Source organism: Patagioenas fasciata, chromosome 22 (assembly GCF_037038585.1).
Source record: "Patagioenas fasciata isolate bPatFas1 chromosome 22, bPatFas1.hap1, whole genome shotgun sequence".
Lineage (NCBI taxonomy): Eukaryota > Metazoa > Chordata > Aves > Columbiformes > Columbidae > Patagioenas > Patagioenas fasciata.
The window spans coordinates 2501342-2517550 of record NC_092541.1 but is presented as its reverse complement, the minus strand read 5'-3'; the positions used below and the strand labels follow the sequence as shown (position 1 = coordinate 2517550).

Sequence of the window (16209 nt, the reverse complement as noted above, 5' to 3'; positions counted from 1 at the left end):
CGCCCAGCATCCCTACTGGGGCCACCAGCAAGCCCAGTGTCCCCACTGGTGCCACCAGTACGCCCAGCATCCCCACTGGTGCCACCAGTACGCCCAGCATCCCCACTGGGGTCACCAGCACGCCCAGCATCCCCACTGGGGCCGCCGGTATGCCCAGTATCCCTACTGGGGCCATCAGCACACCCAGCGTCCCTACTGGGGCCACCAGCATGCCCAGTGTCCCCACTGGGGTCACCAGCATGCCCAGCGTCCCTACTGGGGCCACCAGCATGCCCAGCATCCCTTACTGGGGTCACCAGCATGCCCAGCATCCTTACTAGGGTCACCAGTACGCCCAGCATCCCTACTGGGGCCACCAGCATGCCCGGCATCCCTACTGGCATCACCAGTACGCCCAGCATCCCTTACTGGGGCCATCAGCATGCCCAGCATCCCCAGTGAGGCCGCCAGTACGCCCAGCACACGCTGGGATGCTGTGGTCAGGCTGCTGCCCTGGGAGCCAGAACAATTTCTGTTTCCAAAGGGATTTTGCAATCCCCCTTCTCCGCCTCTTCCACCTCCCTCTGCGGCTCCTTCGCCGCGTTGCCACCGGTGTCAAGCCGATGTGCTGCAGCGAGTGACGGGAGCTGGCACCGCTCGCAGCCCAGCGAACCGGAGGGCGCGGGAGCTGCCACCCCCCAAGTGTCACCCGTGGGATGCAGCCCCGAACGTCCCGAGGATGCTCGGAGCTGCCGCTCGCTGCAAAAGCCACCGTGACCCCCTCCCCGGGCTGGCACACACCCTGGGGACAAGAAGCCTGAGCCACCTTGCTGGGAGGGGATGGATTTTGGTGCAGCCGATGGGTGGGGTGGGGGAAACGGGTGCAGAGCAGCTTTGGCCTCAACGGTCTTTTTATTGGGAGCAAAGTTCTCAACGGCTCTTTTCTCCCCTCTCTCACCCGCCTGTCGCTTTTTTACAGCGTTTATTTCCTGACCGCAACCACCGCGGATGCAAATCTAGTTCATCACTTCGAGGATGATTACTTGATTATTATTATCATTATTTTAAATAGAAAGCAAGCTCCCAGCCCCTGCAATGCCCCGGTTGCTGCCAAGGAGTCTCCCATCGCAGTGCTCAGGGAGCAGAGGAGGAATTTGCAATAACATTAGACCATCGCTGAGTATTTATCCAAGGACTTTAACAATCCACCAGCAGATTTGCTGTTGGGGTATTAACCCTTCTGTTGCCAAGGTGAATAGAGCTCCAGTCTATGTGTATCGACACAAGTTCACTTGTCAGACTCATCTCAAGCACCAGCAGGCTGCTCTTACCCAAACTCAAGGTGCAGTTCACATTAATATTCCATAAGACATCAATAGACCTGAACCAAGCTCTGCCTCAACTAAACTAAAACTGTTTAAAAAGTGACTTAAGTCCAACGAGCACAGGGTTTTCATGCAGACAAGCCTCAAGGCACAAAGGTCTTTTCCAAGGGCACGCCGTGACTCAGAAGCAGAACCAGAAATAGAAGTCCAGAGCTGTGGTTACCAGGCTCTATTAGATAACAACCAGCCGGATCCAAGCCCGTCCTGGGCACCGAAAGCTTTTCCAAGCCACCAGGAGCTTGAAAGTGAGAAACCGCTTCAGAACACCTTTGGGTGTTAATGAAGCCGTTCGTCGGATCCAGCAATTAACAGCCCAGCTGCATCAGCAGCGCTTTGCAGCCTGAGCTCCTGGTAAAAGATGCTGGTGCAAGATGCAGGTGCAAGACATCAATGCAAGATACAGGTGCAAGATGTGGGTGCAAGATATAGGTGCAAGATGCCAATACAAGATACAGGTGCAAGATGTGGGTGCAAGATGCCAATGCAAGACACAGGTGCAAGATGTGGGTGCAAGATGTGGGTGCAAGATGCCAATGCAAGACACAGGTGCAAGATGTGGGTGCAAGATATAGGTGCAAGATACCAATGCAAGATACAGGTGCAAGATGTGGGTGCAAGATGCCAATGCAAGACACAGGTGCAAGATACAGGTGCAAGATACAGGTGCAAGATGCCAATGCAAGACAAAGGTGCAAGATGTGGGTGCAAGATGCCAATGCAAGATACAGGTGCAAGATGTGGGTGCAAGATATAGGTGCAAGATGCCAATGCAAGACACAGGTGCAAGATGTGGGTGCAAGATGCCAATGCAAGATACAGGTGCAAGATGCCAACGCAAGACGCCAGTGCAAGATACAGGTGCAAGATGCCAATGCAAGATACAGGTGCAAGATGCCAATGCAAGATACAGGTGCAAGATGCCAATGCAAGATGCTGGCAGCACCAGTACCAAAGCACCCGACCCCTGCACACCCGGGCTGGAGAGGCCGCAGGGTTGTGGCCAAACCAACCTGTCCCAGTCCCCAAAGGGCCCATCCCAGTCTGTGGTAGGAGATGATGCTCCTGACTTTTCCCTTCTGCAACTTCTTTCCCTCTCCACGCTCTTTATTTTGCTGTTGAAGAGTCTCAGTAATTTTCCTCAGACGCTGATATTACTGATCCTATCTCGTGCCAGCCCTTGGTATGTATTTTATTTATTATTTTAGGATGACTGGACAGGCTTATCACAAAGCCCATAAATTACATCCCCACCGCGCACAACCGCTCCACATCAAACCGGTGACGAGCTTGTCTGAACCCCAAGTGCTGGGGAGGGAGGGGAACGAGAACGTTCTGGAAGCGATTTGGGGCTGGTTAGCAGGACCCGGAGCGTGTGCCGGGATGGCACAGGATGGCACCCCGCCGAGTTTTCGGGGGGGCTCCATCTGTCCCCACGCCGGCGCTTTGCCCAACCCTTCGCTCATCCTCCAGCCATCCCAAAGCTCCCGAAGGACACGTTTTTGTTACCCCAAGGGTTGGTAGGGATGGGGGGACCAGGGCAGCACATGCTGGACCTCCCAGGAGGTCCCCAAACAGCAGGGGACGGCGCGGCCGGGCTGGATTTGTACCAAGAGGAGAGGGCCAAGGTAGAATTAACATATCGCTGGCTCTTCAAAAGCATCAAAGGGAGATAATGGTCTGCGAGAGGATTTGAAGCGACAGCCCTTGTTACAGCCGATAAAGCAGGCGGCTCGCTGGCAGCAGAGCTGGGCAGGAGGTGGGAAGGATTACAAAGGCTGAGATGAAAATTGCAATGAAAGTCACGGCCGTGATGCTGCAAAGGGGTGGATGAATTAGGACTGGGGGCTCTCCCAGAGCACAGGCGTGTGCACACGTGTGTGCACAGGGGCCGGAGGATGTGTGCAAGCGGTAAAATGGGGGTTGTGATGGTCCCACGAGCTCCTGGTAATGAGGGAACCTGTGTACACAGGGGTGCTCAGAGAGATGCAGCTGCAAACACACACGCACCTGCGGCCAAGAGGAAAACCAGAGCTGGGGGAATGAAATGTGGCTGAGAATATTTCGTAGTTAAGTTTAAAATATACATACATATACATATATATATATATATAGTCTTTGTGATTGTCCCAGGAGAAGAGCAGAAGGTACAAGAAATCCAAGTGAGTCACCACCTTGACCAAGGCAAACTTCCCCTGGTTAGCAATTAGAACACAAATCTGTTAGAGATTAACAAGGCAGGACCGAATTTGTCCCTCGAAAATGGACAGCAGCAGCATCCCCAGCACGCTCCAGCGAAGGGAAGGACAGAGGCAGTTTCATTGGCTTTTTAATTAACTCATTTTCAGGAGTTCCAGTTTCTGATAGAATCCCCCTCAGGCAGGATGTCTTGACAAACAAAAATCTCCTTGAAAAATAACAGCAAAGTGAATTTAATCTGTTTCTCCTTATTAAAGGTTTTTAAATGCTTTCCAGCACAAGAGAAACTGAATTACAGCGGCAATAGCGAGATGACAAGACGGAGAGTCGAATGCAAACAGTAACCAGATAGAGAGGAGAGCGACACCGCCGCTGTGCATTGCAGATACTGTCACCTGAGGTCTCGTAATTATTGCAAAAGGAGCTCTCGAGCCTCTCGAAGCACAGAGGAGAGAGGCCACTGTGGCACGAGATGGGATGCAGGAGCCCCAGGGCTAATTCCCATCAAACCCGTCGCCTTGGGGACCACCCAACCCGGACCCCACGGTGACACGGCCACCAAATGCTTTGCTGCTCCTCATCCAGACACAGCCAAATTAAGGCAGGGACTTGGGTTTTACTGCACTTCCCTCCAGCCCCCAGCCCAAAGATGCTCCGGTGGCCACCACGAGATGCGCTCCTGACCCTTCCCTGGCACCAACACAAATCCCATCAGCAACAACGGCCGCTCAGAGCAACTCATGGGGACAAACGCTCCGCTGAGGATCAGCTGTGCCGCTGCCTGCTCGGGCTTTCAAACCTCCCACGGCCAAGGTCAAGGGCTCTTCTTGTGCTGCAGGTTCCCTGGGGTCTGGGTTTGGTGCTCAGCACATCCCCAGCCTGCTCGTGATGGTTTCTGCCCGTCCCCTGCGCTGGCAGTGACCGTGCACCCCAAAACAGGGGTCACGGTCTCCTCCACCCCCCATCCTGCTCCCGGGGCGTGGGAAGGGCAGCCAGGCAGCGGGGCCAAAGGTTTTTTGGGGGGAAGGCAGGAAAATCAGACAGAAGTTGGGCAGATCAGATTGCAGAGTCGCTATGGCAACGGCAAAGGCGTAGGTGGACCAACACAATGGGGACGTGCAAGGTAAACCAGGCAGCGGAGCAGGCAGCGGAGCAGGCAGCGGAGCAGGCAGCGGAGCAGGCAGCGGAGCAGGCAGCATTGGGGTTAGGAACAGTGGGAAACTTTTGGCGGCGACGGGAGGGGGATGGATGTACACGTGCATGCCAGAGAGGCAGCAATACCCACACCCCCATGGCAGCACCGGCACCGTGATCCCCCAAACCACAGTGAGAAACTGGGGAGCACTGGGAGCCCAAGAACATCCCACCTGCCACTGAGATGGAGTTGGATGCAGCTCCTGATGGGCACCCACTGGGTATCTCCCTGCTGGATTACACCACGGGCTCATTGATGCCCACCCCAAGGCTGCCATCACCTATTTATTCCCCACTTCTCAGGCATCTCAAGCCCTTCTTCCCCACTGCTCTGTGCACAAAGCCCAAGGAGAAGTGGGGTGACCCACAGACCTCTGTGTGACTCCCCAGGACCTGCTTCCCAGCCAAAACGTGGGCCAGGTCTCTTTTAATCAGCCAGAAACTGCTCCCACCCAGGGAAAAATAAGAGAATCAATAGAGACAGCTCAGGCTGCAGTTGCAGGGACACACACACACACACGCTTGTTCATGTTACTCCTGACAGCCAGGCACGTTCTCCTCCACCATTACAGCACTTTGCCACGGTTCACAACACCCGAGATCAAGAGCAGACCCAAGGACCCCACGTCTCACCCCAGCGAGCTCCCCAAAACCGCTTCACGTCCCACAGCCTCCATCACCCGTCACCGCGGGTCCTGCAACGCAGGTACCCCACACCCCGGAGGTGCAATGGGGGCACCCCCAGCCCGGCCTGACGCCCCGCGAGGACAAAGCGATGCCAACCTCATGCCACGGCCATGGGCACCCCGCCGTGTGCCCAGCTGCCCCTGCACCTCTCGGGAGGATGGAGCAAGATGCTCTCAAGCTGCTCCTCCATCATGCAGGTCCCGCTCCCCGGTACATGCCCGGGGGGTCCTCCCAGTGCCAGCAGGTCCCCCCCAGCAGGCAGGATGCTCGGCCAAGCGAGCTGGAGGTGACACAAGCCCCCGCGTAGCGCAGGGATGCTGCACGGCCAGGCCACCATCTGTCCCTCTCCGCAGCCCGAGAAGGGCAGAGGGGAGCGCTGTCCCCTGCAGAGGGACGGGGACACGGGTGACAACACGAAGCTGCCCTGGGAAGGTGGGAGCTGGTGGGCGGGGGGTTGCACGGCTCCATGTGCAACGGGAGGAGCAGGGGGAGCCCCCCCAGCTGCTGCACCAAAGGGCAATGCAGGGACGATGGGACCCACAAACAGCCACCCTCTGGGACGGGGGGAGCCCCAGGAAAGGGAATGTCGGGGGGCAGGAGGGAAAGGGAGGGTTGGAGGGGAAAGGGGGGGAATGGGAGGAAAGGGGGGGAATGGGAGGAAAAGGGGGGGAATGGGAGGAAAAGGGGGGGAATGGGAGGAAAAGGGGGGGAATGGGAGGAAAAGGGGGGGAATGGGAGGAAAAGGGGGGGAATGGGAGGAAAAGGGGGGGAATGGGAGGAAAAGGGGGGAAATGGGAGGAAAAGGGGGGGAATGGGAGGAAAAGGGGGTGTCCCCACCCGGGGCTGAGCCCCGCGGCCATGGGAAGGGCACGATCGGGGGCACCGGTTGGCGAGGGGGACCGGGACGATCGGGAAAGGGAACGCCGGGGTGGGGGGAACACCAGGATAGCAGAGAAAAGGGAGGCGGGGGCACCGCAACAGTCGGACACCGGGGGACAGGAGGAGACCGCGACACCGCACCGCACCCCCCGCTCCCCGGTACCTGCGGCAGGTGAGGCCGGGCCGGGCTCCGCAGCGCGGACGAGCCCCGCTCCTCCCGTTCGTTCCGCTCCGCTGGGCTGGGCAGCGCGGCCCGGGGGGGTCCGGAGGGGGGGGGTAGGGGGGGCGGGCGGGGCCGGGGCCGCTGCGCGCGGAGCGGAACCGCCACCTCCCGCCACCTCCCGCCGTTGCGGCCGCCGGCCCCGCGCGCGCCCGCCGCTGATAGGGGGCGCGGTCGCCACGGCAACGGCGACTCCACCTGCGGGGGGGGGGGGGGGGGGGGGGCGGGGGGACCTCCTGGCCAGGAGGGGGCGCGCGCGCACGGTGGGGGCGGAGCTTGGGGGGCGGGGCTTGAGGGGGCGGGAAGTGGGGATGCATTGGGGCAAGGGGGTGCTTGGAGAGTTTGGGGGTGCAAGAGGGTAACTGGAGGTGCATTGGGGCTAGAGGGTGCTGGGGGGAATTGGGGGGTGCAATAGGGCAGGAGGGTGCTGCGGGAGCTGGGGGTGCAATGGGGCAAGAGGGTACTGCGGGTGCAAGAGGATAACTGGGGGTGCAATGGGGCAAGGGGGTACTGGGGGTGCGATAGGGCAAGAGAGTGCTGGGGGATCTGGGGGTGCAAGAGGGTAACTGGGGTGCAATAGGGCAAGAGAGTGCTGGGGAAACTGGGGGTGCAAGAGGATAACTGGGGTGCAATAGGGCAAGAGAGTGCTGGGGGATCTGGGGGTGCAAGAGGGTAACTGGGGTGCAATAGGGCAAGAGAGTGCTGGGGGATCTGGGGGTGCAAAGGGGCAAGGGGTGGGTGCTGGGGCAACTGGGGGTGCAATGGCGCAGGGGTGCGTGCGGTTGCAATATTCTTCTAATATCTTTAATCAGTGGGATCTGGCTCCGAGCATCCAGAGGTTGCATCGGGGGCTGCAGCCGCCCCACAATGCCCCCAGCATCCCGCCTGCCCCCCCAGCCCAAACCACGAGCATATGCAGCGCTGTGAACCCCAGAAGCTCCAGAGCCGGGCAAAACACCACTCAGAACGACCCATGCGAAAAATTGCTCCGTGTCCTGCCCTGTTCGCACACCCAGCCACATGCACCCAAATCTCAGCCCCCGCCAGGTCCCCAGTGTGGCAGCGCACCCCGCTGCAGGGTGGGGAAGCAGCCGAGCCCCCCCCCCCGCTTTATTTGGGGAAACTGAGGCACAAAGCTGCAGCAATGCAGCACCTCCCCAGCCCGCCTGCACCCCCACATTGCCCCGGCCACACTCGCACCAGCGCGCCCAGCAGCGATACTGGGGGCCCCTTGGCGAGTGCCCAGCCTGGCCTGTCCATACATCTGCGCCGCCTGTTATTTATTCATTCCAAAGTCGGATTTATTCTGGGCAGCTGCAAATCTGCTGCTGTCAGGCAGCCGCCAACACGTTAACGCTCAGCCCCAGCCTTTTCTCCTTTCTTTATTTATATTTTTTCCCTGCAGCAGGACTGGACAAGCTTAAATCCCAGCTTTTATAGACTTTTCTTTAGCCCTGAGAGAGGCATGTTCCTGCTCCAGCCCCGCTGCGGTATTTAACCTCACGCTGCAGCTTAGGAGCTGCGAGGTGCCCAAGTAGACAGGGCTTAATTGTGATCCGGCTGGCGGGCGGGTGTTTAACGGGTTACGAGGGTTTGTAATCCCTCGTTTTCCAGGGTTTATCACTTGTCGGTGTAAAAACACGCGGCCCTGGTTGCTACGTTCCCTCGGAGCCCCGTGCAGAATAATGCGGGAAATAGGGAGGGGCGATGGGGTCACTGCCTTGAACCCTCATATTGTTTCTCTAAATGTTCTTAACTTTCTATGCGTTCGGCATCGGCCACCACGGGGGTGGACTCGGCTGCTCCCAGGGCATCGGTGCACACGCAGAGATGGGAAACTTGCCCATCCATCCCTTTCTTGCCGGATTGACCCCAAATTCAGCTCCTCATTCCCATCCTTTTCATTATTAACGTGCCCATTTAACGCATCTTCCCATCTGGGTTTTAAACCAGCTACCAGCCGCCTCAGACTTCTCCGCAGATTTGCTCGCAGTCTGTTGGGTGTTGGTACAATTATTCGCCTTTTTTTTGTGGGGGTTTTTTCTCTGCTCTGTTATATACACATGCGATTAAAATTAATATTGCGCTCGCTTTCCCATTCCTATCCACGAGTACAGTGGCGTTTTGCTGGAGGCTTTGCCGCGCTGAAAGGGATGTTGACATTTATGACATGTTTCTATTCACCTCTGATTTTGTAAACTCTCCCATACGCAATTTTTTAAAAGATAATAAAAAACTAACAAAGCCCGTGATCCAAAATACCCGCCAGGCTCCCCTAGAGCAGCAAAGCAAGTTCCAAATGTCTCAGGCGAGCCCCGAGTGTTGGATCTCAATGTCATCTAAAGGTTGGCACCCTGGGTTTCTAGTGGTTCCAATGTCATTGTCTCCCTGTTATTATTTACCACCTGCAGTGAAAATGAAGAAAAATCAGGGAAAATCGGGTTTGATTGGGACCAATAGATGCGCAGACCCCCCAGTCCCACTGGGCACCCACGACCCCGAGTGAAGAAAGCAAGCAGATCATTCCAGAATCCAGATCATCTTCCTTTCACCTTACAAAACCCTCCAAAGCTTTATCAGACCCCAGGTCAACACAAACCGGAACTTTTTAGAGCTACTGCTTAAAAAATAATGTCTTTAAATTGTAATAATAAGGGAAAGATTTCTAGTTATTTACTGAGAAATATCCACTGCTCCAGCTCACAAGGAGATGTGGACCATGTGTGCGGCACCGACCCCGCTCCAGCCGAGAGCGATGGCAAAGTCCATAATGAACCAAAATTGGGATGCTGGGCTGGTGCAAATCACCGCAGCCGCACAGGATTCGGCCGCTTCCCTTTGCAGAGCAGCTTTTTGCAAAGGGAGGGGCTGCCGAGCGGGGACCCCCCGGTGGTCCCCGAACCAGGCGGGTGCGAAGCGGGCGGCGGATCGGAGGCAGCGATGCCGGTTTTCCTTACAAAACTCAATGTCTTCCCACCACGCTAAGTCTGGGAGCCGCCGGCTCCGTCCCTCAGGAGGTGTCTGGTTGGAGATGATCTAAGATTCCTTTCCAGCCGCATCCTCCGGCTGCTCCGCGCTCGCCCTCCCCGGTGCCTTTTTGTATAAGTGACAGTTCAGGTGGGGATTTATTGCTGTCCCAGGGCTGCGGAGTCACTGTCACCCGGAGGAGAAGCAGTCGGGTGCCGCCTGGCCTGGGGACACCCCTGGCCACACAGGATGGACATTGTCCCCAGGGAGCGCTCAGCACGAGGGTGCCCAGATGTGTCACGCACTGTCCTGGTCCTTGAGGGAGGATCAAGTCCCCAGGGAACACACAACAAAGGGACATCCCCGCATGGAGGTGGGGACCAAACTGGGTGTCCCTTGCCTGATGTTCTTCCTCAGACCTGGGGATGCTCTTCCTCAAACCCAGGGGATGCTCTTCCTCAGACCTGGGGATGCTCTTCCTCAGACCCATGGGATGCTCTTCCTCAGACCTGGGGATGCTCTTCCCCAAACCCAGGGGATGCTCTTCCTCAGACCTGGGGATGCTCTTCCCCAAACCCAGGGGATGCTCTTCCTCAAACCCAGGGGATGCTCTTCCTCAGACCCATGGGATGCTCTTCCTCAGACCTGGGGATGCTCTTCCCCAAACCCAGGGGATGCTCTTCCTCAGACCCATGGGATGCTCTTCCTCAAACCCATGGGATGCTCCCCACTGAGGCTGCTGCAAACAGCCACCCATTTCATGCACCATCAAATAAAGCTAAATTTGAGATGTATGTATTTTTTTATGAATGGTCACCTTTCCAGAGGATTTCCTTTGCAATATATTGCTTTTTTTGACCATTCTGATTACCAAAAGCAGGTCTAACACACAGCGCATTTTCCAGGAAGGGTGACAGAGGGAGCGTGCTGCTCACACGTGCTTCTAAACACATTACATTGGGGAAAACCCAGAGATATGTGATACTTCATGATAAAAGCCACTGACCCTCCTCTCCTCCAGACAGCCCCCAAGGGCCAGACGGGGTCCTCCTGCACCCCAAGATGTCCCTTACCTGGTCCCGCAGGCGCTCCTGCTGTCCCCGCAGCGCCAGCGCGTGCTGCGGGTACTTGTTCTTCAGGTGGTCCATGAAGGCGTCCCGCTTGCGCTCCATCTCGGATTTCTGGAGGCCGGTGAGGGCTTCCAGGCTCTGGGCGGCGATGACGGTGTGCCGCCGCTCCGAGGTGTGCACCAGCCCCACGTTGGAGAAGCGCCGGGTGCCGTTGCCCAGGGTCCGGTATTCCCGCGGGTACTCGGCATCATCTGCCGAGATCATGTGGGTGCTGGTCCGCTCGGGATCTGCGCGGGCGGGGAGAGAAAAGTGGGGTCAGGGATGCCCCCGCTGCTATGGGGCAGGGGGGGTGCTGAGATTTGAGGGTGGAGATAGGGTTTTGGGGTAGGAGTGATGGCTGAGCCCAGCTGGGAGCGGGGGGATCCCTCAATGGGATACACTGGGGGGTGCAGGGTTTGTCCCCTGCGATGGTAGCGGTGTCACCACTCCTGGGGACGGTGGTGGCAGCAGATGGATGGGGCAGCAGGAGGGCCGGAGGGGCTGGGATGCCACCAGGACCACGATGTTCAGACCGAAACATGAATAAAACAGCGTTGGGGTCATTAAAACGGCACAGACGAGATGCGGGAGCTGGGCACCACTACAGAGCACAGACAGAGGGACACGGACACATGGACAAACCAAAAAGAAAATGAAATATGGGCCAGGGTGGGGGGAGGCTCATGTCTGCCCGTCAGCATGTCTGTCCCGCCATGTCGTGCTGGAGACCCCTGCCAGGGGGTCTGCACCCCTATCCCGGCCCCATCCCAGCCCCTGGGTACCAAACCCGGCACCATGGGATGCTCTGCCCCGTCCCAGCCCCTGGGTACCAAACCCAGCACCACGGGATGCTCTGCCCCATCCCAGCCCTTGGATACCAAACCTGGCACCAAGGGATGCTCTGCCCCATCCCAGCCCCTGGGTACTAAACACGGCACCACAGGATGCTCTGCCCCGTCCCAGCTCTTGGGTACCAAACCCAGCACCATGGGATGCTCTGCCCCGTCCCAGCCCCTGGGTACCAAACCCAGCACCACGGGATGCTCTGCCCCATCCCAGCCCTTGGATACCAAACCTGGCACCAAGGGATGCTCTGCCCCATCCCAGCCCCTGGGTACTAAACACGGCACCACGGGATGCTCTGCCCCGTCCCAGCTCTTGGGTACCAAACCTGGCACCATGGGATGCTCTGCCCCATCCCAGCCCCTGGGTACTAAACACGGCACCACGGGATGCTCTGCCCCGTCCCAGCTCTTGGGTACCAAACCTGGCACCAAGGGATGCTCTGCCCCATCCCAGCCCCTGGGTACTAAACACGGCACCACGGGATGCTCTGCCCCGTCCCAGCTCTTGGGTACCAAACCCAGCACCATGGGATGCTCTGCCCCATCCCAGCCCTTGGGTACCAAACCCGGCACCACGGGATGCTCTGCCCCGTCCCAGCTCTTGGGTACCAAACCCAGCACCACGGGATGCTCTGCCCCATCCCTGCCCCATTGCACAGCTCACCCCATCCCAGGTAGGAGGGCAGGCAGGGGGTCACACACCCAGTACAGCAAAAGGGACTCATCCCTTTGCTAATAATTCATTAAGAACATGTTGTAATTTTAATTACTGAGGAAGTTGTGCCGAGCGCACGCAAGGCGAGTGGTGACAAACTCCTGGTACCTCCTCAGGGGACAAGGCCACCCTGCGGTCCCCAACCCCACACTCAACTGCAGAGGAACCCGGGGCACCCAACCGCAGCCCAAAAAGCCACTTTTGAGGGTCTGGTGCCACCTGAGCCCATGTCACACCGCCCTGGCTGAGGCCACAAGCTGCCTTTGCTGCCACTCACTAGTTTGGCAACCTGCAGCGCGTGTTGCAGGGATTTGCCGTGTTGAAGTGTTCATTTTGCTCCCCATTTAACCTTGATCCATTATTCATCTCTTTCCTCTTCCTTTTTTTTCCCCCCCTCCCTTCCTACCCAAGCTCCTGTTAAGCAAATCATAGAGGGTTTTTCCTTTCCCCTCAATTATTTATCAGCCCAACATATTAGCTTTATAACAACTGATTGTGGTATTAATGTAGGACAGGACTCCAGCGTGTGCTACAGACACAAATCTCTGCTCAAGGTCATACAAGAGGTTTGCAATGAGCCAGGAGGGGACACCAAACTCAGTAAATGCCACAGGGACATCCTTCCCCTCCAAAGCTTGATCCTCCCACTTTCCTCCTCCAGAAAACAATGATCCGGCTCCCCCCACAGCTCCATCACCCTGGCAAGGGGACTGGCACCCCCATATATAGAAAACAACAGCAGAATCCGAGCGAGAGCTGAACATCCTGGTCCCTCCTCATCTCCGCTGAGTCTCAGTGTCACCGCTGCACGGGGCAGGTCGTGGTGGCACATCCGCCACGTGCCACACACCCCAGGGATGGTGGCACCGGAGAGATGCCAGCAGAGCCACTTCGACCCTTCTACCAGCAGGGGACAGGGTGATGTGGGTCTGAGAGCATCATCCCAGGGTCTCAGAGCATCATCCCAGGGTCTCCAACATCACCGGCTGAGAAGCTTCTGCCAAACACCAGCAGTGATGGGAGACACGGACGGAGCAATTTCTCCTGTCCCAGCCTGCAGAGCCTTGGGAGCTGCCGTCCCCCTGTTCCTTTCATGTCACAACCCCCCAGAACACAAGCTACAAAAGAGGGGTGACAGGGAACCCCAAAATCCCCCGGCTGCAGCAGTGATGGGGCTGGGAGCAGCCAGGTTGGGAGGAAGGAGCTGCAGCTCCTCTTCCTCACCGTGCAGAGAACAGCAAGGGGACCTGAGCACAGGGACGGGGGTTCAGGGGGTGCAAAAGGGGCTGGTTCGCTGCAGCTGCTTCCACCAGCCCTGGGTTTAGCAGCCCTGGCTCTTTCCCACCCTCCTCCTCCTCCTCTCAGCACATCAGCATGCAGCTCCCCGCTCCCTAATTACATGCTCTGCGAGCAGAACGCGCCAGCTCCTGTCTCTCCTCCGACTACTAAAAAGGCTGATTTGAAAAGCCCTGCACAAGCTGCGCGGGGGTCAGCGCAACGCTGGGCGCTGCTGGGGGCTCTGCTGCCCCCCGGTTGTGCCGCATCCGCTCCAGCATCCGTCACCGGGTTCCGGAGTGAGCTGGGGGGAGGCAGCATCAGTACCGCGAACCGGAGGAAAAGCCACCGCAGATACACGTGTACCTGTCCCCACGTTGGTGACCGTCCCCTCCAGATCGCAGGCTGGAGCGGGCAGAGAGCGTTTGATAAGGGAACAGACAACTGGGGTATGGGGGCTTCTTCAACCCCTCTGTGCTCGTTCATGCATGACAGGGAGTGTAAATCAGAGTTATTTTGCTTGTAATAGACCCTCAAGAACAACCTTTAACCCATGCTGGCACTACCCCATGTCCCTGAGAACCTCATCTCCGTCCGTTCAACCCCTCCAGGGATGGTGACTCCATCACTGCCCCGGGCAGCCTGTTCCAATGCCCAACAACCCTTCCTGCGAAGAAATTTTCCTTAATATCCAATCTAAACCTCCCCTAGTGCACTCAAATCCTTCCTTCCTGGCCTCACCCCAAGGGGATATCAATAATTACACCCGCACCCCAAATCCTCCACAGAGTTGTTTCTCCTCCCGCTCAGGGATGCTGGAGCAGCAGCACATCCCTGGAAAGTCCTTCCCGGGGCTGCTTCCAATTAGGTCACTGTGGCCGGAGCCTCCCCAGGGTCCCCATCTCAGCACTGTCCCCACTGTCACCAGTGAGGTGACACTCCGGGAAGTGTCCCCCACGCAGGGACTGTCCCTTGGCTTACCCGCGGGCGCAGGACAGCTCCCACGGCGGGCGGCAAAGCGCTGCGGTGGGACAGGGGACGCAGCCCCCCGGTCCGCGGGGGCTTCGGGTGGCTCCTTGGGTGGGCGCAGGGCTCTCACGACAGCCAAAATCCCACGGAAAATCCTGGCCAGCCCCTCCACGAGCAGTGGGGGGTTCGGGGAGCGCGTCTCTCTTTGCCGATTCATCCATCCATCTTCCTTACGTACCAGCAGAGATGTCACCCGTGCCGGGGACACAGCCCGGACACATCCATCACCTCCTTCCCTGGAGGTTGGGGACACCAGCGGCACCGGAGCCCAACTGAGCTTTGGGTGATGCTCTTCAGGCTTTGCAGCCCAAGCAGCAGCTCCCTCCTCCCTCGCTGCGAGATGGGGGTGGGAGATGTCCCCAAAAACCTGCCCCGTGCTGCAGGCACGGCCCCCTGAGAGCCACGTCAGGCCAGAGCAGCCGCAGGGTCGGTGGCACCGGCCGCTCGGATCCCCCCGCCGGCAGCTCGGCAGGGGTTTATCATCAAGAGGATCTCTCAAACCCGGTTTATTACTGCAGTTTCATAAATCTTCATGAGGCAGCGAGGCCGGGAAAGCAAACGGCGGTTAGCAGAGCATGAAAAATAGCCCTAGAAAGCGATTGTACAAAAAGGGGGCGAGGGGAGGGGAAGGCGAGAGTGCATTTGGGGAGAAAGGGAGGCGAAAGAATAGAAGCCCCTCGGAGCGACGCGGCTCCCGCGCACCCGGCCATTAAAGTGGTGGGAAGAGAGGGATGCGCTCGCCTTCCTCCCGAAGGCTGCGGCTGCTGCAGCCCGATTTTTGTTCGGTTAAGATCAATCTGCAGAGAAATGCAGCCTTGTTCCACACTGAGCCCCTGGGCTGCGGGTGCCCCATCTCCTGGGGATACCAGGAGCGGGACAGGCTCTTCCTCATCCTCTTCCTCCCGGTTTAGGGACAACCAGCACTGGGAAAAGCCCCCTGGAGGGACCAGTAACACCCATCCCAGCACAAAGCCCCCCAGGACAGGGGGGATGCAACTCCCCCATCTCCTGCCCCATCCCCGAGGGTCCCTCCCGGCAGCCCCAGCTCAGCAGCAGGCTCCCTACCGTGCCTTTCACTCCCAAATTCAAGCGGAACCAAGGAAAATAAAACACCACCCGCCAAGCGTTTCATCGGGAACTTCCCCAGCGGGTTCGTGCAGACCCCCCGGCACCACGGCTCCCTCCGCTCCTCGGAGGCGGGCAGGGGCACGGTGCCCACAGGAGGTGACAGTCCGGATGTCACCCTGCAGAGCTGGCCCTGTCTGTCCCCAGCCTCTGCGTGCCCTGGAGCTGTGCAAGGAGGGAGATCCAGCCCAAAGCTGTGCAATCACAGAATCATTTTGGTTGGAAAAGCCCTTCAAGCTCATCGAGTCCAACTGTTCCCCCAGCCCCAGCACTGCCCCATGTCCTGAGAACCTCATGTCCGTCTGTCCAACCCTCCAGGGATGGTGACTCCAGCACTGCCCTGGGCAGCCTGTTCAGTGCCCCACAGCCCTTTGGGGAAGAAATTGTTCCCCACATCCAACCTCAACCTCCCCAGCACAACTTGAGGTCGTTTCCTCGCTGAACCCCCCAGGTCCCTCAGCCGCTCCCATCACACTTGTGCTCCAGCCCCTTCCCTTCTCTCAACTCACTCCAGCACCTCAAGGTGCTTTCTTGGCATGAGTGGCCCAAAACTGACCCCAGCACCGAACTGAGCACCAGTGCATTGGTTGCACCGGTTGCTCCC

At 58.2% G+C, this 16209-nt stretch overlaps 1 protein-coding gene across 11 annotated transcripts in view; it reads right to left on the bottom strand.

The window, feature by feature from the left end:
- Positions 1-16209, bottom strand: part of SRCIN1 (SRC kinase signaling inhibitor 1) — a 64546-nt gene that overhangs the window by 28266 nt on the left and 20071 nt on the right. For 7 of the 11 annotated variants that reach the window (XM_071818065.1, XM_071818059.1, XM_071818064.1 and 4 more), the window contains 2 exons: positions 14433-15008; positions 10581-10864 (listed from right to left, as the gene is read on the bottom strand). In XM_071818065.1, the coding sequence (XP_071674166.1) occupies positions 10581-10864; positions 14433-14637 (489 nt within the window). In that variant the 5' untranslated portion in view covers positions 14638-15008. Of the gene's footprint in view, positions 1-6483; positions 6585-10580; positions 10865-14432; positions 15009-16209 lie in introns of those variants that run through there. The other 4 variants (XM_071818063.1, XM_071818066.1, XM_071818062.1 and 1 more) reach the window with 2 other exon arrangements.